The 27,197-nt window shown below is 40.3% G+C and overlaps 1 protein-coding gene across 5 annotated transcripts in view; it reads right to left on the reverse strand.

Moving 5' to 3' along the window:
* The window catches only part of LOC122557727 (transcriptional enhancer factor TEF-1), a 234,556-nt gene that overhangs the window by 33,071 nt on the left and 174,288 nt on the right, over window positions 1–27,197 (reverse strand). For 3 of the 5 annotated variants that reach the window (XM_087996408.1, XM_043705648.2, XM_043705647.2), the window contains exons 3-5: window positions 10,057–10,121; window positions 3,660–3,722; window positions 3,504–3,566 (exon numbers count right to left, since the gene is read on the reverse strand). In XM_087996408.1, coding sequence (XP_087852534.1) covers window positions 3,504–3,566; window positions 3,660–3,722; window positions 10,057–10,121 — 191 coding nt within the window. The remainder of the gene's footprint in view (window positions 1–3,503; window positions 3,567–3,659; window positions 3,723–10,056; window positions 10,122–27,197) is intronic. The other 2 variants (XM_043705651.2, XM_087996407.1) reach the window with 2 other exon arrangements.

Here is a 27,197-nt window from a genome sequence, read left to right on the forward strand (position 1 = left end):
AGGGTATATTTCAGTGCCTGACACCTTTTGAATGTGATAAAGAACAACTTCACACAAATTTAAAATATCTGCAACATACATGGTAACATGTCTCAGAAATAAACAAAGAGGAATGGAAATAATTCCAATTCGTATATAAATACCACATATTTTGTATAACAATTCAAAAATACTTGTGAAACAGTAAAAAAATCCAGGACAGTTAGGATCAATATCAGCAGAAATTTTAAAGCTCTTGAAATTGCTTTCAAAAATGAATTGAATCATTAAAACTTTGTTAAATCAGATAAATTTTGAATTATCCCTTTCCCCACTAAAATACTAAAAAGCTTTGCATAAACAACTTGTGCTGCAGAGACTCCCAAAAATGACTGAATAACTCTTGTGCCTTGTTGTTGCTTTTTATGCTAAGTAACTTTCTATTACAGCAAATGTAAACAAAACAGAATGGCGTACAGCATTTGTTTCTTTTTCTCTTCCTCTAGACCTGCTTTCTAATTTGCTTTTCAGTGGAAAGAAAGCGGTTAGTACAAAAAAGCTAGCTGTGTCAGCCAGGCAACAGCCAATACCCATGAAAGAGCGTGCATACATAGCTACCCCAACATAATGCATAATGAGCATTAATTAATCCTTTTCATTGTGTAGCGAAATGCTGCTGACCTCACATTCAAGGAGTTGTGTTTTCTTTTTGTGTATAAATTATTAAAACCCTCTTCTTTTAGTAACGTTAGTGGAAAGTTTTTGGCATGGTCTTGTGTGCGCTTGATAACTAGATGAAGTGTCAAAATACATTGCTACCTTCATCCTAGCACCATACACAATAAGACATACCGTACACAACTACTCTCATTCCTCCTAAGTAAGCTATCCTCTTGCTTTCCGGGTGATAATTGAACAATTCCAGGAGTGTTGCAATCTTACTTTTCACTCTGGCTTATGTGGCAAGAAAATCTCAAATGTTAAAGTTTGCTGACAGTGGGAGGGTGAGGGGCAAAAGTGCGAGAATGTCAGGTGCATGATCGGGTGAGGTGGTGGAGGGAGGGAGAGGGGTGTCCTACATTTCATCCAGCTCACAATGCATTTACACAGAATGTGTTTTTGAATGATAGAGTTAGTGGGGAAGTTTGCAGAAATTTCTCTTTGATGGTCCAGTACAAATCTCAGTTAGACTGCTCACTTATATAAGTTTTTTTATATTGCTGTTATTGTATTAATTCCTTCAGTACCTACTGCTAAGCACTTTCTTTTTAAAATGTAATAAATCATGACTGGGTCAATCATCAAGTACAAATGCACTGATGGTCAAATTCTATAAACTCAGATTTTAACCTCTGACTATGCAAACTACTGCAATCATGCTAGTTTAGACAAGGATCGCTTTCGTATGCATGTTCACAGTGTAAAAATAGGATCTGATTATAGTGAACTATAACAAAACAAATTCCCTCAATAAACCCTTCATGAGTCCTGGTATCCTGTGAATCTATATAATTGTTCCAATTGAAAAGTGTTTTGTTATAATTAGGAAGTGCTTAAGCTTTTCTCCTCAATGCTCTAATGGCACAGTGGTTGTGATGGGAGGGACTTAGACTCACACCAACACTTTCAATGTGCATTCTAATGCACAAGTAAACAAGAATAAAAGAAACAGGAGTTGCAATAGCCCATTTGACCCTTCAATCCTGTTCTGCCATTCAATGAGAACGTGGCTAATCTTCTAGCTCATCTCTGCTGCTCAGCACTATCCTCATATACTTCAATTCCCTTCCCAACTAAAAACCTACCAACATATGTTTTGAATAGGCTGAGCGTCCATATCTCTCTCAGGCAGTGAATATGGTATGAATATGACAAGAATTTATATTTCTGGTGCACTCTGGCAAACTTGCTTCCAGGCTTACACAAGATCAGACACGTTCTGTAAACTATCAAGAGTGCCTTAATATAATAACTTCCCCACCCTTTGAAGATGACCCCTTAATTATTTCTCCTTTGTCTCATCCTGCCTCATTAAAAAGAGGTGTCAATGCCCTCAAACCAATTTGTTTACCAGTGCTGCCCGTGATCAATGTTCAAATGGGCCAACTTTCTCTTTATGTTCTCGTGGGGAGAAATTATAATTAACTCCCCCTGCCTCATCTCGCAGCTGGCTTGGAACACTGAAAGCTCTTCACAAAAATATGTTGGCTTATTTGTATATGAGTTCTCTTATTAAATATCAAAGTAAAAAATCCAAATCTTTCACCTGGGCTACAAATGAAGAGAGAGAAAGCTGAAATACCTCTTGGAAGTACGATAAGGTTGAGGTGCTGGGGGGGCATACATATGTGAGGACAGGCTATGGAGGATCAAATGGCCATTAGTTGATGGGGCATAAAAAGAATTTGGGGCTCTGTGCCTGGCTTACTGTGTGTGTAAAGGCTGTTCCTGTTGCATGCCAAGTGTATCTGGCAAAGCAGAGGCTGGAGGGAAATGACAGAAAAGTACTAGGGCTTTTTTTTCCTACCACTAGATGGTGTAATGCCAGAGGCAAATAAGCCAGTGCTCCAAAAAAACTGAAATTGTTTTTCTAAAGAATTAGGATCTTTGCATGAGAGGATCTGAATAACTATGTCACCTCCTAGCACATGTACATTGTTTTAAGGAGCAGTATGTACAGAAAGCGATGGATTCCCACTGGTTCCCTGTAAGCTACGTGGTTAAGCTAGAACTGATTCTGAGTCAGTCACCAGCTGCCAATCAATCTTGCCAGCATGTTCCTCTCACTACATTCAAAAAACCAGATGCCTCCTGTATTTAACAAGCCCAACACAGCTAGGCCAGCTTGTTATCTTCTTCTTGCAATTTAGCATATCTGTTGGGATAGTTTTCTAAAAAAAACTGACTGCTTTTATTTTTCTTCAGTGTCACAATTTTTAACCCTCTGAACAATTGTGTCCATTTACAGAGAGGCAAATTATTCCCACTCAATTGCTGGTATTTTTTAATGTACTACTGATAATTGTGTTGCATGCATCAAAGCCTGCCTTATGACCATTTCAACAATGGAACACCATTTTAGAAAGTGTACTTTATCTTGATCTCAAATGTTGGGAAAATCAAAGCCTTATTTACAAACTGTGAGAGAGTGCTAATAATTGCATTGTCCAAAGCTCATTATAAATTCTTACACATGATGCAAGAGCCAAGCTTCCACACATGCAGTTCAAGCAGATTTTAATTTTGGGAGCTAGAGATTGATTCAGTTCAATATTAGAATCCACTCCACAATTCCACCGCCCACCAAAACCAAGCAACCAATGAAAGGTTTAATTGTTCGGATGTAATTTTAAAACGTGCATGTGCTCAGAGTGTTAAATTCAAACAGCTAAGCAGACAAGAGCATGCAAAAGGAAAGTTACAGTCAGAGAGAGTTTCAACATAGGATAAGAGCCCTCTCTGTGGAAAAGGGGAAAAAAGTCAGAAGCATAGCAACTGCAAGCCCAAAGCAGACAAGCGCATACCTTTAGCTTGGAATGAATCTCACGAGATTTCCTTCTGGCAAGAACCTGAATGTGACTAGACACCTAAAGGGTAGGGGAAGGGAGGAAAACAAAGAGAAAAAAGAGCCTGTAACCATGGAAACAAAAGCCTCTTGTAACTAGGCGAGCCAGACGTACCTTTATGGCAGCTTGAATTTCCCGAACTTTCTTCCTTGCTAACACCTGTATGTGACTAGACACCTACACAGTGCAACCCATAAAACAAAAAAAAAGGGAAATTAAAGGTGAAACATGTCTTCTGACTGTGGTTGTTGGCTTTTTTTTTGGAAAACATTATTTGTTCCTTTTTAACGAGCTTAGCACTTAAGAGGTAATTGCATTCCCAGCAGGCAACTATATACCAGTACAGCCTCAAGTGTCATCACTGCAGAAACCTTCTTGAAGATGTGCAGCTACTGTCTGCACTTGCTTACTCTTTTTGAAAACTGTGAAATTGGAGGGCTGACTTCACCTTACTGCCGCCAACACTATTGACATCAATTAATCAGATTGGAACATAAGTTTTCAGAGCCAGTAACACAGAAATCCATGCAGGTGATATTAACAAAAAACAAACCACAGCTGTCAGCAGACAAGATTTCAATTAGAAAAACAGGAGGCATACTACAGCTTCAATAAGGCTTCAAACAGATCAATAAAAAAGGCATGCAAATTCTGGAAAAGAAAACCATCTTAAGCTGCTTATAAAGAACTGAAATGAAGCCGTTCTCAATCAATTAATTGATGCAATATGAGTAAGTTGATAAAACAACTCTGATTTAACTCTTCAGTCTTAAAATAAACTTAAAATACCTGTAGCAATCCTGGATGCGATTGCAGAGCATCAAAATGTCAATATACAAATTCCCAGTTCAATGCATCTCAGTCAGCAAGTTAGGCTTAAAGACTTGGGACTGAACTCTTCCAAAAATGTGTAGACCTAAGTGTGATCTGACTGAAGTTTATGTGGGGGTGAATTGTAGGATTGTGAATTGGTTATGACACTGAAGAGACCACAAACACAGCCCTTTGTGTTCGCACCAGTCTGCAAGAGCAAATTGATTAATCCTACTCCCGTTTATCCCCTATTGGATTGTGATTTTTTTTCCTTTCAGATTATAATCCAGCTACCTTAGATCAGTGCTCTCTGGTGCTTGAGCCTTGTCAATGGAAATAGATTTTCCTTATCCACTCTGTTCAGTCCCACCACAAATATGAGCAAATATCAAATCTTTCAACTTTCTCTTCCCTGAATAAAACAGGCCAACTTCTCCAAACTAGACAAGCAACCATTCTCATAAATACATTTTCTGCATTCTCTCCAGTTCTTTCACATCCTTCCATAAAGTGTGGGGCACAGAACTGGATGTAATATTGTATTCCAGTTGAGGTCAAATCAGCAGATGCTGGAAATCAGAAACAGAAACATAAATTGCTGGAAAAGCTCAGCAGGTGTGGCAGCATTTGTGGAATGAAATCAGAGTAAACATCACAGGTCCAGTTCAGAGAAAGGGTCACTCTGATTTCTCTCCATAGATGCCAGATTTCTGAGCTTTACTAGCAATTTCTGTTTTCGTTTTGGCATTTTATAAAGATTATATCATAAGTTATTTGCTTTTGAACTCTATGCCTCTATTATAAAGCTTAAGTTCCCAAATGCTTTCGTAACCACTTTCTTGATAAGTCTTGACTCCTTCCGTTCACACATATACAAGTATGTAAAGAACAACCCTAGTCCCCCTACTCCTGCAAGCACTAGTTTTATCTGTCTCTTTTCATTTTTCTGACCAAAATGCACAACTTCATTCCTCAATGCATGATGTTTCATGAGCCTTGTGTCTATCCATGCCTGTCTATGCCCTCTTGAACTGAAAATGTGTTGCTGGAAAAGCGCAGCAGGTCAGGCAGCATCCAAGGAGCAGGAGAATCGGCGTTTCGGGCATGGGTCCTTCTTCAGGAGTTTTCAGGAAGGGCTCACGCCTGAAACGTCGATTCTCCTGCTCCTTGGATGTTGCCTGACCTGCTGAGCTTTTCCAGCAACACATTTTCAGCTCTGATCTGCAGTCCTCACTTTCTCCTATGCCCTCTTGAAGTCTATCACTATCTTCCTCTCAACATACAATACTAGCAATATTTCTGGGTGGGACAGGGAATGTACATACCATGATACACAAAGTATCATGCGCGAGAGATACACAATTTGGATAGACCAGAGAGGTTTCACTTGTCCTTTGTTATTCATATAAATGTACCAAACAGCAGAGGAATGGGAGATAAGACATTGGCACTGAAATATTCTATCAGAGTTGTTCAAATACACCGGCAGTCAATAGCATGGTGCTGGAAAAGCACACCATTCCTGATGAAGGGCTTTTGCCCGAAACATTGATTTTCCTGCTCCTCGGATGCTGCCTGACCTGTTGTGTTTTTCCAGCACCACACTCTATACTCTAATCTCCAGCATCTGCAGTCCTCACTTTTGCCAAATTCACCGGCAGTCAATGTCATTGATGAAGAGACATATGGGGTTAACATAATGGGATTTATTTACTAATAAACTACAGAATTGAGACTGGAGACTGATCAATAGAGAAATAGGCCAAGTGAATAAGTATTGATTACATGTAGTACAGTTGTCACGTTCACAATTTCATAAATTATGAATTAATTCTTCAGATGTTTTGCTGATGCAACTTTTAAGACGAGACTTTGGAATTCAACTATTCATAAACATGCATTCATTCTCAATTCGTTTTTAACATCAGTTTGTCTCAACTCAGCCTTAAGAAAAGCATGATAGCAAAATGTAATTTTAAAATCAGATTATTTAGAACACAAGTAGTACGGCACAGTACGGGCCCCTCAGCCTTCAAAGTTGTGCCAACTTTTGATCCTACTCCAAGATCAAAATAACCTACATACTCTTCATTTTACTATCATGCATGTGCCAATCCAAGAGTCACTTAAGTGCCCCTAATGTATCTGACTCTACCACCACTGTTGGCAGTGAATTCCATGTACTCACCACACTCTGTGTAAAGAACCTACCTCTGACATCTCCCCTAAACTTCCTCCAAGCAGATTGAAATTATGCCCCCTCAGGATAGCCATTTCTGCCCTGGGAAAAACTCTGTTTATTTACTCTATCTATACCTCTGAGCTTGTACACCTCTATCAAGTCACCTCTCATCCTTCTTCGCTCCAATGAGAAAAGCCCTAGCTCCCTCAACCTTTCTTCATAAGACATCCCCTCCAGTCCAGGCAGCATCCTAAGAAATCTCCTCTGCACCCCCTCTAAAGCTTCCACATCCTTCCAATAATGTGGCGCCCAGAACTGAACGCAATATTCCAAGTGTGGCCGAACAAGAGTTTATAGAGCTGCGGCATGGCTCTTAAACTCAATCCTATTGCTAATGAAAGCCAACACTCTTAACAACCCTACCAACTTAGCGGCAACTTTGAGGGATTTATGAACGCAGACCCCAAGATCTCTCTGTTCCTCCACACTGCCAAGAATCCTGCCTTTAACCCTGTAATCTGCATTCAAATTCAACTTTTCAAAATGAATCATTTCACACTTTTCTCGGTTGAACTCCATCTGCCAGTTCTTAGCCCTGCCTCTGCATCCTGTCAATATCCCACTGCAATCCACAACAGCCCTCCATACTATCCACAACTCCCCCAACCTTCATGTTATCGGGAAACTTGTGAAGCCACCCTTCCACTTCCTCATCCAAGTCATTTATAAAAATCACAAAGAGTAGAGGTCCCAGAACAGATCCCTGCGGAACACCACTGGTCACTAAGCTCCAGGATGAATACTTTCCATCTACTACCACCCCGTGTCTTCTACGGGCCAGCCAATTCCGTACCCAGACAACAAAATTTCCCTGTATTCCCGCTTCCTTACTTTCTGAGTCAGCCTTCCATGGGGAACTTTGCCAAAATCCATATACACCACATCCACAGTTCTAACTTCATCAATGTGTTTTGGCACATCCTCAAATAATTTAATAACGCTTGTGAGGCATGACCTGCCCCTCACAAAGCCATGCAGACCATCTCTAATCAAGCTATGCTTTTCCAAATGATCATAAATCCTGTCTCTCAGAATCCTCTCCAATAATTTGCCCACCACTGACATAAGACTGTTATGTAATTCCCTTTATCTGTATTCCCTTTTTTGAACAAGGGAATAACGTTTGCCACCCTCCAATCATCTGTACTATTCCAGTGGGCAGTGAGGACATAAAGATCATCACCAAAGGCAAATGGTATACCCCGTCCGGCCTAGGGAATTTTTCTATCATTACGTTTTTCAAACTTTTCAGCACATCCTCCTTCTTAACATCAACCTGTTGTATCAGCCTGTTTCACACTGTCCTCACAAACAACAAAGTCCCTCTCACTAGCGAATACTGAAGCAAAGTATTCATAAAGGATCTCTCCTAACTCCTCCAACTCCAGGCACAAGTTCCCTCCACTACCCTTGATCGGCCCTACCCTCACTCTGCTCATCCTCTTGTTCCTCACATAAGTGTAGAACGTCTCGGAGTTTTCCTTCATCCTACTCACCAAGATCTTTTCATGCCCCCATCTAGCTCTCCTAAGTCCATTCTTCAGTTCTTTCCAGGCTATTTTGTAACCCTCTCAAGCTCTGTCTGATCCTTGGTTCCTCAATCTTAAACAAGTTTCCTTCTTCCTCTTGACTTGACGTTCCACATCTTGTCATCCAAGGTTCCTTCACCATACCATCCCTTGCTTTCCTCAATGGGACAAACCTATTTAGCACTCGCAAGTGCTCCCAAAACAACCTCCACATTCCTATTGTGCATTTCCCTGAGAATGTCTGTTTCCAATTTATGCTCTATACTTCCCCCCTAATAGTACTGTAATTCCCTCTCCCCTAATTAAATATTTTCCCATATCATCCGCTCCTATCCCTCTCCATGGCTACAGTAAAGGTCAAGGAGGTGTGATCATTATCATTGACATGTTCTCCCACCGAGAGATCTGACACCTGACATGGTTCGTTGCAAAGTACCAAACCTCCCCTTGAGTTGGCCTGTCTACATTACAGCTAGAACCTACTTCGAACTAGAAAGCGGCTATTCAGTCCCTGAAGACTGTTCTGACTGTCAACTCAATCTACCAGACTTATTTCCATTTCTTGCAACAAAAATTGATTGATCCAAGTCCTACATCATTAATTTAAAGATACAAGTTACTAACTGCACATCAATGCGTAGAAGAAATTTCTGGATGGAAGATAATCCTGTTATCATTTAATGAGTAACTAAACATTACATTCTAGAATGGTTTAGACACACTGAATGCTTGTACTCTACTGTATATATCTTGTGGAATGGTCAGTTACAGGAACTGATGCAATGGCATTAAAACTGATATCATCCTTGAATTTTAATCTCAGTCCTTCACTTACTGTATCATCTCTGAAATAAAAAAAACTTTAAACTTTCTCTTTATAATGTCAGGACAAATCAACACTTTTCTCAATAAGCATGTATACGATCTTATTCTGACAATATATTCCAAACATTTTAAAATTGGGAAGTGGGGTGGTTGTAGAGAAAAAGAGCAAAACACAGTGAGGTGATTTCAACCAACCGCATTACGTGGCCACATACCAACCCACGACTCACTGCACTCTCTGTGATTCTCAATAACTTCCAGATGGTCAAGTTAAAAAAAAGTCAGCATTTGTATCACTTTCATGGAGACATTATTGATTTTGAAAAGGTGAATACTTATTTACAGAGTTATATCTTTGTGACTCCATCCAAAAAACCTTTCAAAATAATAACCATACACAAAAAGATGTCGTCCTCCATTCAAACACAGGAAGAGGAGGCCATCATTTCACCCCTCAAGCCTCTTCATTATTGATCTGTCACTTATACACCCCTTTGTATCCTGGAATCTATTCATCTCAGATTTAAAATAACATTGACCCGCCCTCAACTGCTGGTTGCAGAAGAGATTTCAAAACTTTTAATGACTGTTTGCACACAGAAACATGTCCTAATTTCTTTCCTGAAAGATCTGGCTCAATTTTTTAAGACCATGGTCCCTAGCCCTAGACTTCCAGAAACAGTTTCTCTCTAATATGCCCCATCTATCTTCACACATCTATAAAGTGTGAAGTGATTTATTTCATTTTACCTCAGCATTTCATTTGTCCTCCGAGAACATAATCAAAACTGGCACATGCACATCTGTACTTGGGAACTAGGTACCAGTATACTGAATCAAACACTGAACTGCTCCAATGTTCACGTTTAAAAAAAAAACTAATTTCTGAAGCTACTTAATATATAATTGAGAAAATACTCATGGATGATGGAAATTAACATTTTGTTTTCGTGAATGTAACTGCAGTGATGACAGCAAAGTATAAAATTAAACAGAGGAAGCCAGTAACAAATAGCAGCTCGATGGAGCCAACTCAGCCAATGTGAGTGACACCTACCCCAATAGTCTCCGACATGCACATAAGCCCAACGATCTATTTTACCTGCTTCCTAGTTCGTGTCTTCCCTGTTCTTAGCTTGATGTACCTGGCTATCAATTCATTACGACCTGCAAGAGACAAATACACCAAATTAGAACTATAAATCTTTGCAAAAATAAGAATTTAATTCTACAATTGTAAAGAAAACCTTATTAATTTTGAACACACAGAATATAATCAAGTCATAAATCAGTGGATTTTTAGGTACTAAGGAAATTCAATTGTCATGGAGACAGAAAGGGAATGTGCGAGAGAAGGTGAAGATCAGCCATGATTGAGCTGAACTGCAAAATAGACTTAAGGGCCCCAAACGTCCTGCTCCAACGTTTTTCTAAAAATTATATACATGCACACTCTTCTTAAAGAAACGTCTGGGTTCTGTGACACTGTATTTGGCAAAGAAATTTCATTTGGAGTGGAAAAATAATTGCATTCCAGCAGAGAATCCTAAGTTGACCATTGCACTATATTTTGTACCATAGAAACAGAGGATTTGGTCCAACGGGTCGATGCCACAGTTCATGCTTCACACCAGTTTTCTCCTGCCCTTATTTTATCTCAGCTTATCAACATAATGTTTCTATTCTTTCTCTCTCGTACATATTTAGCTTTCACAAAAATATCTTTGCACAATACATTTAATGTTTTTAAGCTTACTGTACTGGGTGAAAATACAATGGCGGGTGGGGGATTTGCAGGGGGTGAGATTATACACATTTAAAATAATTCACAAGAAATAATTCTGTTGACCACTTGCAACATGACGCATTTCATCTTGAAACAAAGACTGATGCATATTTATACAATGAATTACTCAAAAGATAACTTACATCAATGTCAGCACTGGGACTGCGACAAAACTACTGAATTTTGTTGCATTTTTCACAGCCTCAAAGTGTGTGGAGATTAGGCTGTAAATGCAGAGCCGCAGAATGCATTTTTTTTCTGGAATCCGTTGCAGACATTTTTTAATATGGTACGTGTATGGAATGAACTGCCAAAGAATGTGGAGGAGGCTGGACAATTGCAACATTTAGGAGGCATTTGGACGGGTATATGAATTGGAAGGGTTTGGAGGGATATGGGCCGGGCGCTGGCAGGTGGGACATCTGGTCGGCATGGACGGGTTGGACTGAAGGGTCTGGTTTCCATGATGTACATCTCTATGACTCTATAGAATCAGAAAGTGGTCATCATGCTGATGCCAGCTGCTTGGGAGAGCTATCTATTGGTCTCATTTCTCTTGCTCTTTCTTTGGAGTTCTCTAAAGCAATCTTTCCTTCTGTAATTGATATAAAGCTGACTATTGAAACAAACTATTAATGTTGCTTCCACTACACTTTCAGGCTATACGTTTCATAGTCTCGTCCTCCAGTTGCACAGAGTGAAGCTTTGCAATGGGAAATTGCAAGACCGCAACTAAAATTTAATCCATGAACAGAATTTAAGCATCGAGAACGAGCTTGAGTTTCAGGTTCAAGATAACATGATGCCACAGACCAAGTCTTGATTAGTGAGACACAATTCATTGAATTTAGGTCACAGTAAACATACCCAATGGCTCAATTAAAATAGCTAAATAACAACAACTTGCATTTATACAGCATCTTCAATACAGTAAAACACTCTAAGACATTTTGCAGAGGCGATTCTGAAACAGAATTGAATAGAGAGCCACACTCTTCAATCAAATGAGGAAAAGCTTGGCCTAAGAGGCAAGTTTTAAGGAGTGTCTTACAGAAAAGAGTAGGAGTGAATTTCAGAACTTAGTTGTCAGGCAGCTTGAAGGCTGGGCCGTCACTGGGGTGACGGAAGGGGGGAGAGAGAATACATAACTGGTCAGAAAGTGGAAGGGTGCCAATATCAGAGAGGGGTGTGGAGCTGGAGGAGATTCCAGAGATAGGGACCATTAAGACCATGGGATAATATAAAAACAATGATGAGGATTTTAAAATTAAAGGTTGAGGAACTGGAAACTAATGTAAGTAACACTAAATCAGATTTGGGTGTGTAATTGCAGATTATTTTATGGGTTAATAACTGAGTTTAGGTTTCACCATTTCTTCCCTCCAATCATTCTGTACTTTCCCCAGCTGAGGGCAGGCTTGGAACTTATCGCCAACCTCCCCTGACACTGCCCTCCAGTGGGCTGCTTAGGAGGTGCAGAAACACAAATGGTAATTCTCCCTCAGTTTGTTCCACTTTACAATGGGCTAGATGATACTGAAGTGGAGTCACACTACCCTTGTTTGGCAATTTGAACACAGCTAAGATGGCTTAGGTGAGATGTGAGGACAGGGCTATGCTGGTCCCCGCGCTGAGGCATCGTGCAGTAGTGGTTCCAGTGTGTTGATACATCACTGGCTGTGCAGACAATAACAGTGAGGCACCTGCACAGCCTTTAAGTGCTCCAATACATGAATTTAAAACAATTTACTCAACAGAAACATGCAACTACTCCCACACAAAAGCACAAACATTACTTCGGAATTGCAACTGATCTGTCGTTGCCCACCTGTCCGTTCCTGCCCCACCCTGTCAGATGAGACATCACCCCTAGCTCAAGGAATTGTAAATAGCTTACCTGCTGCGTAACAGGAGGAAGCATATTAAAGGGGGAATGTTCAGATTCCAGAAACACCTGTGACAGCTGGTCAATTGTACTCTTAATTCAAATTCCTGGAAGTATTATTGGCTGAATTTACAAAAAGCTTTCAAGTGCCTAAGCTGTGGACTAAGTTGATAAAAATTCATGTTTTTTAAGTCTTTAGTTTGTGATCTCATATCTCTCACAGACCAGGCTTAACCCTTTCAGCAGAACTGCAATGGCAGGGACAGGAATTTCATCAATCGAAAAGGTATAGTGCCAATCCACACAGGGGCAGCCTGTGGGACCTGACCATGAATTTTATATCGGCACCAGCTACTGGTGCTGCAGTGCTGACCACCTGTTCCCCAGCTGGCAGCTTGTCAGTGCCAGGAAGGTGGAGACCAGCAGCCTACAGTAAGGTTGGGGGCGGTGAGGGGTGGTGACGGAGACTTTTAAGCAGCCCCGTTTAAAGCAGGAGCTATCTCACATAGCAATGCGTCAAACTGCTAACAACATGGAAAAATGGTCTTTGATAGGTCCTTCATTGGTGTAAGGACAAAAGTGAAGACTGCAGATGCTGAAGATCAGAGTCTAGATTAGAGTGGTGCTGGAAAAGCACAGCAGGTCAGGCAACATCTGAGGAGCAGGAAAATCGACATTTCGGGCAAAGGGCTTTTGCCTGAAATGCTGATTTTCCTGCTTCTCAGATGCTGCCTGACCTGCTGTGCTTTTCCAGCACCACTCTAATCTAGACCCTTTACTGATGTATGTTGACCAACCGTTCCCTTGATGTTGACCCCCCCCCCCCCCCCCCACCCCCAGGAGCCCGTACAATTCCAATCCTTTTGGAAACAATTTGAATGAAGTGCTGAATCTCTTCTGCTCCTTACTGTGGTTCCAGGATTTATGTCACGGGGAACTTACCTGGGGTCAGCATTCCTTTCTGAATCAACACAACTGCAGGGAGAGTCATTCACCTCAGGAATACCTGCTTGACTTTGCTGTATGCAACATATTGATAATTTTGGCTTTCCAACATTCAACTTAATTTCGTCCCCTGGAAATGTTTTGAGACATTTCTGACTAACGTGTTGATGGAGTGAAACATATAATAAAATTAAGAAATTAACAAAAATTACTTTTAGAAAATCTTTCACAGTCTCAATGTCCTGTAATACTATTTTAGCATATAGTATACATTTGGAGTATAATCACTGTTGGAAAACAGGGAAATGTATCAGCCAATTTGTGCACAGCAAGATCTCTCAGTGGCTGAATTGCTGGATGGATAAATATTAGTCAACACACCAGAAATAACTCACCTTGCTCATTGTCAGACCACTAAGGTTCAACTGGGAGAGCAGAGGCAGCCTTGGTTTGATATTTAATGTGAAAGACAGCACCCCTGTCAGTGCAATGCACTCTCCTAAGACCATAAGAAACAGTTTGGCCCTTCAGCCTGCTCCACCATTCCATAGGATCATGTTCCTCACGTAAACTTTTTCGTATATTCCCCACAACTCGATTCCCCAACTGACCAAGGATCTCTCAGTTCTGCTTGGGGAACATCAGCTTTGAGCCTTGCATAAGGCTCTGGACCAGTTCGATGAACATATGACCTTCTGACTAAGAGGTGAGAACACACTGACACCATAATTATGTAAGCGACATGTAGTCCTTGTCACCATTTATATAATTGATGCTTCACTTTGATTCAGTAAATTCATATCAAACTAAATGATATTAATATACCATTTACTTAGAAATTAATTAAAAATGTTAAACAGCTCACAGAGGTAATGCCAAAAAGATTTCTTTTAAATTAATTTAGTCTTCTTTCCTGGTTAAAGAAATGGTGTACATTTGTTAAAATTAAAAGGTTTGTAATGGAAATGGCTCCTCTTCCATGAAGCCTCCAATTAAAAGAATGTTTCAGCATTCATATTATTCAGTATTTGGGTTAGCAACCAATCCACCAACAAAATAATATATCAACCCATTGTCAGTGTAGCAAAGGTAACATGACTTTATGCTTAAATGGAAAAAAAAGCATCAAATTAATGCTATGTATCGCAATTGACTGGAACTTGCTATTCTTTTGTTGGAAAGGTCAACATCTCTACTTTAAGTGGACATGAGCCACTTGCTGTTGCTTTGCAGGTGACAAAAGGAGAGCTGAACATTTCTGTCTCTCTTACACACACACAGATGCCTGTTTGTCAGGGATCAGGGAAACACTGAGAAGCTGTGACATTCCAAAAATGTGATTCTCACATCAATCAGGGTGAAGGGATAGGTGGGTATTTGAGAATGATGTCATCTTGGACAGCAAGCAGTGAGATTGGGAGAAAACCAGTGTGAAACCAGGAGGGTCACTGCACTCGAAACATTAACACTTTTCCCTTCACAGATGCTGCTAGATCTGTTGATTCTCTCCAGCAATTTGCTTTTGCTTGTTTGGAATGGACAGGGTAGAGTGAAACATGAGAGTATGAGCCAGTGAAAGAAAACCCCTATCAATATGAAGTGGCTGCTATAGGGAATGAAGGAAAACTTATAACAATATGAAATGTAGCAGTTCAGACCCAAGAGAGAATTAATTTTAAAATATCTACATCAAAGAGGAGGAGAGTGGAATGCCAATATTGTGAAACTTTTCACAGAAAAATTGTTAGACAATATTTGACATCACGGAACAGGGAACAGGACCTAAAGGATTGGCGAGGGGGTGGTTTATGTTGTGTCTTAAAGGAGTCCTGATATAGAGCTCAAGTAGCTGAAGGCTTGGCCACCAAGAATGAAGCAGGTAACTACAAATGCCAGAACGTGAGCACTGGAGGAGTGCAGGGATATCAGAAGGTTGCACCTGCAGCTAAATTTATACCCAGCTTGTACCCATTCATCTCCACATCATCATCCTGAATGCAGGGCTGCTTTCCATGCTTTCCTAGTTGTCAAGTGAAGCTCAAGTCCAACCATTTCAAACAGATGTTTTTAAAATAACCTATGACTGGAAAATTTGTCTGCATCTACCAGCATGCAGAGGTCCCTAAACAGAGATTTTAAAACTTTGTACTGACTTTGAATTGCACTTGAACAAATCTAGAGTATGTTTGCACTGTGAGGGAGATGCAGACCATACATTTCAGATAGTCAGTGACAAGTCCAATTGGGAATCCAAGAGAAACCTAGAGTATGGTGTGAATACGGAACTCACTACCACAGTACATCAATATATTTACAGGGAAGCTAGAAAAATACAAGAAAAGAGGATAAGTGAGCAAAATTAGGAAAACATGAGCCTGCTCTGCCATTTCATTAGATCACACCTGATATGTATTTTAACTATTTGGCTTCTTCTCCCCATATTCCCTGATACTCTTACCAAGCAAAACCGTAACGAATCACACTGCTGAAAGTTCTAATTAACGGCCCAACACTTTTGGGAGAAAAAGTTCCGTGAAGAAATATTTCCTACATAATTTGTAAATGGCTTGGTTCTAATTTTAAATTTCTAATTTAATTGTTCTGGGTTATTCCACAAGAAGGAACACACTCTTTGCATCTATCAAATCAAATCTCTCATATTTTAACCTCAATCAAATCAATTCTTGATATTCAATAAAATGCAACTTTATATAACTAGTCCTCCATATAAACCCCTCAAATCCTAGTTTCTTGATGCAGTGCAACTATACTGGGATCATAAAGGGACAGGTCTGCTTATGAACACAGTTCCACCACAGCAGCAGAATACTAGACTGTGTGTTACATTGTCTAACTTTTCTGCCACAATGAAATAGTCTTGAGATTCCATTAACTGTAAGCTATCTCATGAGAACGTGTTAAATCTTATCTAGTCATAGACCCTTCCAGTCCATGTCAAACATAATTCCAAACTAAATTAGGTCCACCTGCTGCTCCTGGCCCATTTCCCTCCAAACCTTTTCAATTAATCTAATTATCCAAATGTGTTTGAAACGTTGTATTTGTACCTACATTCACAACTTAGAATATAGAGGTTTAGGAACAATGTGGGAGAATGATCAGTCATAATCTAGAATGGTGGGTCAGGCTTATAAGGCTGAATGGCCTGCTCCTACATTTCCATGAAGATATAAAACAGATACACAATTCCTTCTATGGGACAGGAAGAGTGTGTGTTTCTCATTGCATTGTCTGCCTGGATTATTGCAGCGTCATCTGGCCATGAGCCTACAATTAACAGGAGAACAGTTTTAAACTATTAATTTCAATACAGCATTTTCTTTTAATAAGATAGCATTTTTGCTCCACCAGACATGAGTATCAGTGGAAAGACAATATTTATTACTGAGCTCCAAGTGCCCTCAAGAAGGTAACTGTGAGCCACCATCTTGAGCCAGTGCAGTCAAATGCTATTCAGCAGTGAGTTCAGCGATTTTGACCCAACAAAAGTGAAACGTTTTCTGGATCTTTACTCAACCCATTTCTTTTTCCTATTGTTTTATAGTTTCCAACCAACCCGGTGTACTACTGAAAACCATTAAATCATTTTAGTTCTTCCCATTCTGGTGAAAGTTTATGGAACTGGAAAATAACTCAGTTTCTCACTCTGCAGGTGCTACCTGAACTGCTGTGTGTTTTCTAGTATTTCAGTTTTATTTAAAATGCATTTATTGTACTAATTTTGGGTGTCATACTTTATCCTGAAATGAGCAACCATCTATACAGTTGGATCATCATGAAGACCACTTATTTCACCCCTGTAACATGACAGCATTGTCTCCCTACCACACTTCATCTATACCTTTGCTACCTTTTGACTTTGAAATCAGATTCAAATTTGGATGTCCATGAAACTCCATCTGTGCTGAAGATGTCAGCCCTTGTCAAAGGCAGCACAGCAAATCCAAGAGAATAAAGCCTGTGAACAGAAATCCCACCCTGCTAACTCCCAGTCAGGCAAAGCTGACTCAGTTTGTCATAATCACCAAACGCTGGGCAAGCCATCGATTCGGCATCAAGATTTCCCTCGAAAGGATACCCAAATTCTGAAAGGATCATTAAAACTGTGAGAAAATTAGAAGTATCAGCAGAGGAAGTGAAGTTGACACAGGAAGTGAAAAACCATATAATGGAGTGAAACAGTTTAACAAGTGGGCATTTTCTCCAGCAAGGGAGGAGGAGAAGACCAGTTACATATCGTGCTGAAGCTCCACCTTGTTGTTCAAGGCAGAGAACATTTTCATCTCTGGTCCAATCTTGAAGGAAAGACTTCATGCCTTGTCAAAAAGGCTGACCCAACAAGGTGAGACAAAACATGGTACTTTCTTCTGTGGAGTAAGCCGAGAGGGTGTGAAGGTTACAATAGCAATTATAGATGATTGGCTCCAAAACACTCTCACCCAGATCCTAAATGCAAATGGGCCAAATGACATTCTTAATTCAGGTGAAACCAGACTGTTTTGTCAACTTTTGACAAATCCCTGTTTCATGTTTAAAGGTGAAGTGTGCAACAGTGAAATCTGGAGCAAGGGGTGTGTCACTGTTATGTTCTGTGCCAACAAGGATGGCACCAAAAAGCTGCTGCTTCTGTGATCTTAAAAAGTCTAAGAAACCATGTTTTGTTGTAACTGTCAAAGCACCACTCACTCAGAATGAAGCTAATAAAACTATCTGGGTGACTGCCAAGATGTTTCAAACCATGGATCAGGAAAGTGCACAAAACACTGCATCCTGACATTAAATCCTGGATTTAAGAAGGTCATGTTAATGTTCTAAGGTCAAGCACTAGCCAATGGATCAGTGAGTGATTTGAAACCAGAAACCCAACTACTGATGACAGATGATCTCTCGGATTATCGAGTCCATCGATAAGAAGCAGGAGTATAACCCAACTGCTCGAGAAGTCATGCTCAAGCTAAAGATGGCATGGAAGGATGGCGAGGAAAACCACTATTGCCAAAGGCTTCTACAACACTGAGTTCAAATGGGCTAAAACTGTGAAAGATGAAGCCAGGATAGAAATTCCTGCAGAAACATCTATGGAAACCTGGGCAATGGTGGGCAACACTGTATGCTGCACAGATGGGGTCACTGTGGATGCAGTATGTTCTTCAAGCAAGAGACTGATGGCCCCCAGGTGTACAATGCTGCATGCCTGCCCACCTACCTATTTCCTTAACCAAATCTGCAAAGGCCTTTGAGATGCTCCAGGATTTGGCACTGCAGCGCACAAACACCCAAAAACATGTTTCACTACATCGATGGCATGGTAGACTTTAGTGCACTTATCCAAAGACAACAGACCAAGCATAAAAAGATTACTTAACATTTCTGGAGCTAATGTTCGACATTTACAAAGTTGGGCTATTGTAAAGTTAAATAAATTTAACAGTAAAGACATTTTTCACACATTTAACATTGATTGGAATAGTGTGTTTTAATTTGGTATTTTTGACACAGCGCATTTGTAGGCAAACCAGGTTACACTTGGTCCTCCTCAGCTATCCGAAAACTCGACTATATTGCAGGCACATCTCCTGACATTTAACTTATTAGGACATTACTGTAATCAAATGTTCATACGACATTGGTCACCCATCTTCTACCCTAAAATTTGAACACAGTCATAGAATCTGCTGTTCTTCTTGTTCATCCATTACTCCTATATTCACTGACCTCAGTGGACTCCTGGCCCAACATTATCACAAATTCAAGGTTCTCATCTTGGGTCTCAAATCTCTCCATGGTCTTGTCTCCTCCACTTCTGCAAACTCCTTGCTTTGAGATGTCAGCACTCTTCCAATTCTGGTCTCCTGCACCTCCATAATTTTAAATAACAACATCATCCCTTTGAGACCCTAAATCTACCCCTAAACCTCTGCATCTCACTTTCTCCTTTAAGGTACTCCTTAAAACGTATCACCTTGAACAAATCTTTTGACACCAATCCCAATATCACCTTGCATGGCTCAATGTCAAACATTTGAGAGATAATCACTCCTGTGAGGTGCCTTGGCACATTCTACTCTGTAAAATGTGCTATTAGAAATTCAAGCTGTTGTTGTAACAGTCAGGCACTACAGTACAACCGTTGCATTCACAAATTTGCTTTCTTTGGGAGTTACTTTATGCTTTTAACTGTTGTAAATGTTGCACTGACAAGGTCACAAGGAAATTTGTTCTGTTTTCAGGTGACTTAATGATCTCAATATGGGGTTATGCACTAGGAGAATACTGCTTAGAAATGGCCACGAATCGCAGCATATGTCACTGGACACATTTCTCATTCACCTCAGCTTACGGCAAGACCTATTACAGTCACACAGTTATATTACAATCAAACAGAACCTTCCATCCAACTTGTCCATGCTGACCAGATATCTTAGATAATCTAGTCCCATTTGCCAGCATTTGGTCCATTTCCCTCTAAACCTGGTCGTATATCCACCCAGGTGCCTTTTAAATGTACCTACGTCCTTTCACTTTGACAGTGTTACCACATTAAAACAATAATGCATTCAAAGCCAAGTAAGAAAAACACATTTGAATTAGAATTAGAATTAGAAGATTCAAATTGAAAGAAGTTGTTTAAACAACATCATGCATTTGCAAGTATTACATCCAATCAAATACTTAAAAAGTGCAATCACTATTGACATAGGAAATGCAACTGCAAATTTGCACTCAAGTTCACAGAAATCTGATGATTTGTTTAAATGGCTTTTGTTGAGAGATAAATATTAGTCAAGGCATCAGGGAGAACTCCCTGTCCTTTATCGAATAACGCAGTGGATATTTTTAAGCTCACCTGATGGAGAAGATTTCATTTCAGTTTAACACTTCATACAAAAACAGATGGCAAGTCTGATGGTACAACGTCAGAACACCAGCATAGAGTTTGTGCTCAGAATTCTGGAATGGATCCTGAACTCACAAGCTTGAAGACTCAGGTAGAAGAGCACTACCAATAAAGCCATTGCTGTCTTAATCTGAAGATTGTAAGTTCAAGGCCTTAACCTCAATTTTAAAAGTGAACCTAGGCTGATACTGGACTGCTGAGTTGTTGGGAGTGGTGTCCCTCACATTTAATAGCTCTAACCAAACAGCCAACACAAGGAGAACGGGCTGAATTGCTTCTATATTGCATCATTCCAAAAATCACAGAAATGATGAGATGTAGAACTACCGAATTGGTCATCAATTTTTTACCTAACATGAAATTTAAAAAAAAACTGTTTAAGCAGCTTTATTTTTATTAGTTCATATGCCAACATCTTGTACTCAAACCAGGGTTGCTTTTAATATAATGGAGTGTCTCACTCGGCCACTTGTGAAAGTAGTTAAGAGTCAACTCTCTTCGTACAGTGCAGCAGCCACAGATAAACCCAGTCCAAGTAAGGACAGCAGTTTCCTTTCCTGAAGGAACATCAATGAACCAGTTGAGATTTTATAACAATCTGACACCTTAATGATGACTTTTACTCGATCTTCATCAGAGGACACACAATTAGAAGTGTTTCTCTCTGTCTCCCCAATCAATTTCTTTCAAAATCCTAAAAAGGTTTAATATATCTCTTTGTTAAATTATATACCCCAAGGAAAACAAGCCTTGTTATTGTTGTCTTTCTTCATACCTTTGGTAGTATTCTGGAAGGCATGTAGTGTACTCTTTGTAAAACTTATATCAACTTTCTGCATCTGCTCACAGAATTCCATTTGTGGTCCAGACAGTGCTTTATATAGCTACAGGAAAACCTACACCCCTATTTATCACAGGTAAAATTATTCCCACAACCCTTTTGAGATACTTCAATGGTGAAGATCTACCCCAATTAGTCTCGTCTTCACAAGATATTGTCTGCCAAATGAAACAGGAAAGCTTTGTTGCACTCTTGCCGCACTGAAATTGCAGATCTTCTTTCTGAAAAAGTCTAACAGAAATTAAGACAGGAGAGTTTTAATTATACATTTTAATTGAAAGATTGTTGCTGGCAGACCACATTATTATGGACTTCACTGCCAAAGTAAAGAATTCTGCTCCTTCAAGACCAGTAATTCTAGAAAAGCTGAAGTTTTGTTTCAAACAGACACAGTGAATCAGATGTGATAATGTGGACTGTTTAATATTGAATTTGTGATTGTCATGGAATTGTGCTGTGTAAATATCATTTAGTTGATTGGACGATAAGTGGTGAACAGTGAGAGTAAGCTGAAGTTTTATGTCAAGGGTTATTATGGACAAGATTCAAGTGTCTTTCCAAAGAGACATAGGCAAGTCTTAAAGAGTTAATTGATTGAACCAACCTCGAAATATGATACAATTGTGATGTTTGCCATTTGTCAAGCTGATCATTTTCCGCAGACTGGATAGTGTTAAAAAAAATAAAAGCAGAGAACATTTGTATGTAAAGCGCATAAAGCAACTTCAAGATTTGAGTGGCGCTGGAATGAGCAACTTGCCTCCTGGAAAAAATTTAACTAGCTGGGGGACATTGGCTGATCAACAATGAGACGTTGAGCTGGAGCAGGCTGATCACCTGTACCAGTCTGATCTAGGGACAAATCCACATAAAAGGGTTCACTTGTGAATTTCAGCATTGTATGTGTAAGACTATTGCATTTTTTGTAGATTACTTTGGCTATATTTTGTTGTTAAAACTACCTTGGGTTATTGATGTATTATGTGCAGTTCTGGTCTCCAAATTTGAGGAAAGACATTCTGGCTATTGAGGGAGTGCAGCGCAGGTTCACGAGGTCAATTCCTGGAATGGCGGAACTACCTTACGCTGAAAGACTGGAGCGACTGGGCTTGTATACCCTTGAGTTTAGAAGACAGAGTGGATCTGATTGAAACATATAAGATTATTAAAGGATTGGACACTCTGGAGGCAGGAAACATGTTTCCGCTGACAGGTAAGTGCCGAACCAGGGGACACAGCTTAAAAATACGGGGTAGACCATTTAGGTCAGAGATGAGGAGAAACTTCTTCACCCAGAGAGTGGTGGCTGTGTGGAATGCTCTTCCCCAGAGGGCAGTGGAGGCCCAGTCTCTGGATTCATTTAAGAAAGAGTTGGATAGAGCTCTCAAGGATAGTGGAATCAAGGGTTATAGTGATAAGGCAGGAACAGGATACTGATTAAGGATGATCAGCCATGATCATATTGAATGGTGGTGCAGGCTCGATGGGCAGAATGGCCTCCTCCTACACCTATTGTCTATTGATATCCACAATAAACCTGACAGAACAAGAAAAGTGAAAATCAAACCAAAACCTTATGCCCTATTTAGAAATCTGGCATAGATACATCACTCTCAATTCAGGGAACAGATCAAGTGTCATGTGTGCATTTGAGCATATATTACAACCTGATATTTCAATACAAGAGTGTTCCCCTGTTAAAAGTGCTACTTGTGGATGTGATTGCAAATAAAGGCCCTGGTCTGTCCTTTTTCAGATGGATCCGATTACAGAGTTTAGAGAATAGCCGGGAAGTTTTCTCTAGTGTCTCGGCAAATATTTATCCATCAGTCAATGGCAGTATAACAACATATTTTGCCACATTGCTGTCTGCTGTACACATGCTGACTGCTAATATTGTCTTTGTAATGACAGTAACTACAGGTTTGACTCTGTGGTCACTCTGTCTGCAGAGAATAGGCTGCTGAGGGGAATGCAGGAGAGACTCACTGGAAACATAATAAGGCTGATGATGGGAGGGCTGCCACAGCACCAACTACCATCCCCTTGCAATGGAGACATCAGTCCTCAGGAGTTTCTCATGCAATGGTAGACGCCAGCCTTGACAGTTTATGTCCTTAAAGGTCAGAAAGCTTTGAACTCTGACACAGTATTGACCTCCTGTTGTGCAGCCATTTCACTGAAATTGCTGAGGTGCCATGGGGCCCATGTGACACTCGGAACATTGTAATCTTAGAAGAAGGATTGCAGTCAATTAACTATCTATCCACCTCAACTGGCTTTCTGCCACTGCAAGGAGGTTGTCAGTGTAAAAAGCCAATTCCGGGAAAAACATGAAAAGAACTTGTTGGCATTTCTCCTAATTTTGCTTGCCTCCCCTACATTTTGATACAATCCCTTAGGGGTTGGTTAACTCAGTTGGCTGGACAGCTGGTTTGAGATACAGAGTAATGCCAACTGTGTGGGTTCAATAGACATGAGGTTACCATGAAGAACAAGTCTCACTCTCTAGGAAACTCTTCTGATTTTGCCACCTATGTTAGAACAATAGGAGGAATTATAGATTGGTGATCAGCCTGTTTAGCTTTAAGACTTAAGTGGGTACTTCAACCTAGAGCTCCTCGTCCAGAGGAAGGGACATTACTACTGCACTGTAGGTGATCCACTTGGTCACTACTAGTACACGAATATTTTAGATTCTACCACATTTTTCTACTTTGCTATTTTCTTTATCTAGCTGGAAGTTTAAATTAGTACAGTACAGAAAGAGTGCTGCACTGTCAAAGGTGTCATCAAGATTCTGGGAGAGATGTTAAAGCAAGACGTGTCTGCCCCCTCAGGCCAGATACAAAAAAATCCTATGGCAGTATTTAACATAATTGCAAGGGTATTTTCCCCAATCTCCTGACGTATATTTACCATTCAACCAATACTGAAGTAAACAAAATATTGCAAATAGTTTTATCACAAAAAAAGGTGGGAAGGCAAATGATGTGGATGGCATAGAGTCTGCAGAGGGATATAAACAGGTTTCATGAGTGGGCAAAAATTTGGCAAATGGAGTATATCATGCGAAAAGTGAAGTTATGCACTTTGGCAGAAAGACTAGAGGAGCTGAATATTGTTTAAACAAAGATGCAGAAAGTTATGGAACAAAGGGATTTGGGAGTCCTCATCCACAAAACAGAAAAAGCTAGTATGCAAGTTCAGGTGGTAATAGAGGAGAGAAATGGAATATCTGCATTTATTTCAAAGAATGGAGTACATAAGTAAAGAGGCTTTGCCTAAAACTAACAAAACACAAGCTGGAATACTGTGAACTGTTCTGGGCCTCCCACCCAAGGAAAAATATACTGGTATTGGAACCAGTCCAGAGAATGTTCACTGGGCTGAAATCTGGCAAGGAGGGAGTTATGTGAGGAGAGGTTGGGAAATTTGATTTGTACTTATTAGAACATAGAAGAATGAGAAGCAATCTTATTAAAACATTTAAGATTCACAAGGGACTTGACAAGGTAGATGTGGAAAGATGATTTCTCCTTGTCGGACATTCTAGGACAAGAGGGCTTGATCTCAGAATAAAAGGTCACACATTTAAAACACAGATGAGGAGGAATTTCTTCTCTCAGAAGGGTGTGAATTTGTGGAATTGTCTAGTACAGGAGGCTGTAGAGGTTGGGTCATGAAGTATAGTCAAGGCTGAGGTAGTTTTTCTTTATTGGGAAACCTTCAAAAATGAGGTGGCGTGAGTCGAGACAGTATATTCCTGTTAGTGTGAAAGGAAAGGCTGGTAGGTATAGGGGATGCTAGATGACTAGAGAAATTATGGTTTTGGTTAAGAAAAAGAAGGAAACACATGTCAGGTATGGACAGGAGAGATTGAATGAATTGTTAGAAGAATGTAAAGGCAGTAGGAGTACACTCTTAAGTGCAAAAAGGGGACATGAGATAGCTTTGGCAAATAGGGTTAAGTAGAATCCAAAGGGATTTTGTCAATACATTAAGGACAAAAGGGTAACTAGGCAGCGAATAGGGCCCCTCAAAGATCAGCAAGACGGCCTTTTTGTGGAGCCACAGGAGATGGGGGAGATATTAAACAAGTATTTCGCATCAGTGTTTACTGTGAGAAGGACATGGAAGATATAGAATGTGAGGAAATAGATAGTGACATCTTGAAAAATGACCATATTACAGAGGTGGTGGTGCTGGATGTCTTGAAACACATAAAAGTGGATAAATCCCCAGGACCTGAACACGTGTACCCCAGAATTCTGTGGGTAGAGATTGCTGGGCCTCTTGCTGAGATATTTGTATCACTGATAGTCACACGTGAGGTGTCGGAAGACTGGAGGTTGGCTAATGTGGTGCCCCTATTTAAGAACGGTGGTAAGGAAAAGCCAGGGAACTATAGATGGGTGAGTCTGACATCAGTGGTAGGCAAGTTGATGGAGGGAATGCTAAGGGACAGGATTTACATGTATTTGGAAAGGCAAAAACTGATTAGGGTTAGTCAGCATGGCTTTGGGCGTGGGAAATTATGTCTCACAAACTTGATTTGAGTTTTTTGAAGAAGTAATAAAGAGGATTGATGAGGGCAGAGCAGTAGACATGATCTATATGGACTTCAGTAAGGCTTCCGACAAGGTTCCTCATGGGAGAACAGAGGCTGAGGGGTGGATAGGATAAATAGACAAGGTCTTTTCCCTGGGGTGGAGGAGTCCAGAACTAGAGAACATAAGATTAGGGTCAGAGCGGAAAGATATAAAAGGGACCTAAGGGGCAACTTTTTCACACTGAGGGTGGTGCACGTATGGAATGAGCTGCCAGAGGAAGTGGTGGAGGCTGATGCAATTACAGCATTTAAAACGCATCTGGATGGGTATATGAATAGGAAGGGTTTGGAGGGGTATGAGCCAAGTGCTGGCAAATCAGACGAGATTAGGTTAGGCTATTTGGTCGGCATGGATGAGTTGGACGAAGGGTCAATTTCCGTGCTGTACATCTCTACGACTAATCAGTAGGGGAATTGAGGGCTACAGGGAAAGGGCAGGAAAGTAGAGTTGCGGATTTTCAGATCAGCCATGATCTCACTGAATGGCACAGCAGACCTGATGGGCTGAATGGCCTACTTCTGCTCCTATATCTTATGGTCTTTTCAACCTCACCCCTCACCTAAGGCGTGGTTTAACCTGAGGGTTGCCACATCAGTCATCTCCCTCTCCCTCTCTCTTTAAGGAGAGACCAGCCCTGTTGTCTGGGAGAACTATTCCGTCGTTACCTTTAACAAGCCCTCACAACAGAGACAATATTCAAAGACAATAAATGTTATTTAATGAAGGATATTGGTCTGAGAGAGGCAGTTTGAAGAAGGTTCACCAGACCAATTAGAAGGAATGGTTGAGCTGATTTAACATGGATCATACAGAACCATTCAATTTCTGAGGGGGCTTGACAGGGTAAAGAAAGTATCCCCTCCTGGGGTCAACCTACAATGAGAGAACACAGTTTGAGAATAATCTTAAAATGGAGCTGAGGAACCACTTCTCCCAGGCAATGGTTAATCTTTGCAATTCTCTTCTTCAGTGAGCAGTATAGGTTGGATCACGAAACATTTTCAAAGGAGAGATGGATAAAAATGTGATCTGCAGGGCAGTCAATAGCAATGGGAGGGACATACTCAAAGGCCCGAATTAGATCAACTATGATCTTACTGAATGGTGGAGCAGACTCTTTGGGGTGAATTGCCTACTCCTGTAACTTTTTGCTGTGTGCAGAGATCTTGCATGCTTAACTATGGTAACAATGACCAGGTAATGTTCTTTTGAACAATAGGAACAAAAAAAAGCTGGAAAATTTAGGTCAGTTAG

Source organism: Chiloscyllium plagiosum, unplaced genomic scaffold, assembly GCF_037043375.1.
Source record: "Chiloscyllium plagiosum isolate Xiang-an unplaced genomic scaffold, Cpla_swu_hap1 HiC_scaffold_18, whole genome shotgun sequence".
Taxonomy (NCBI): domain Eukaryota; kingdom Metazoa; phylum Chordata; class Chondrichthyes; order Orectolobiformes; family Hemiscylliidae; genus Chiloscyllium; species Chiloscyllium plagiosum.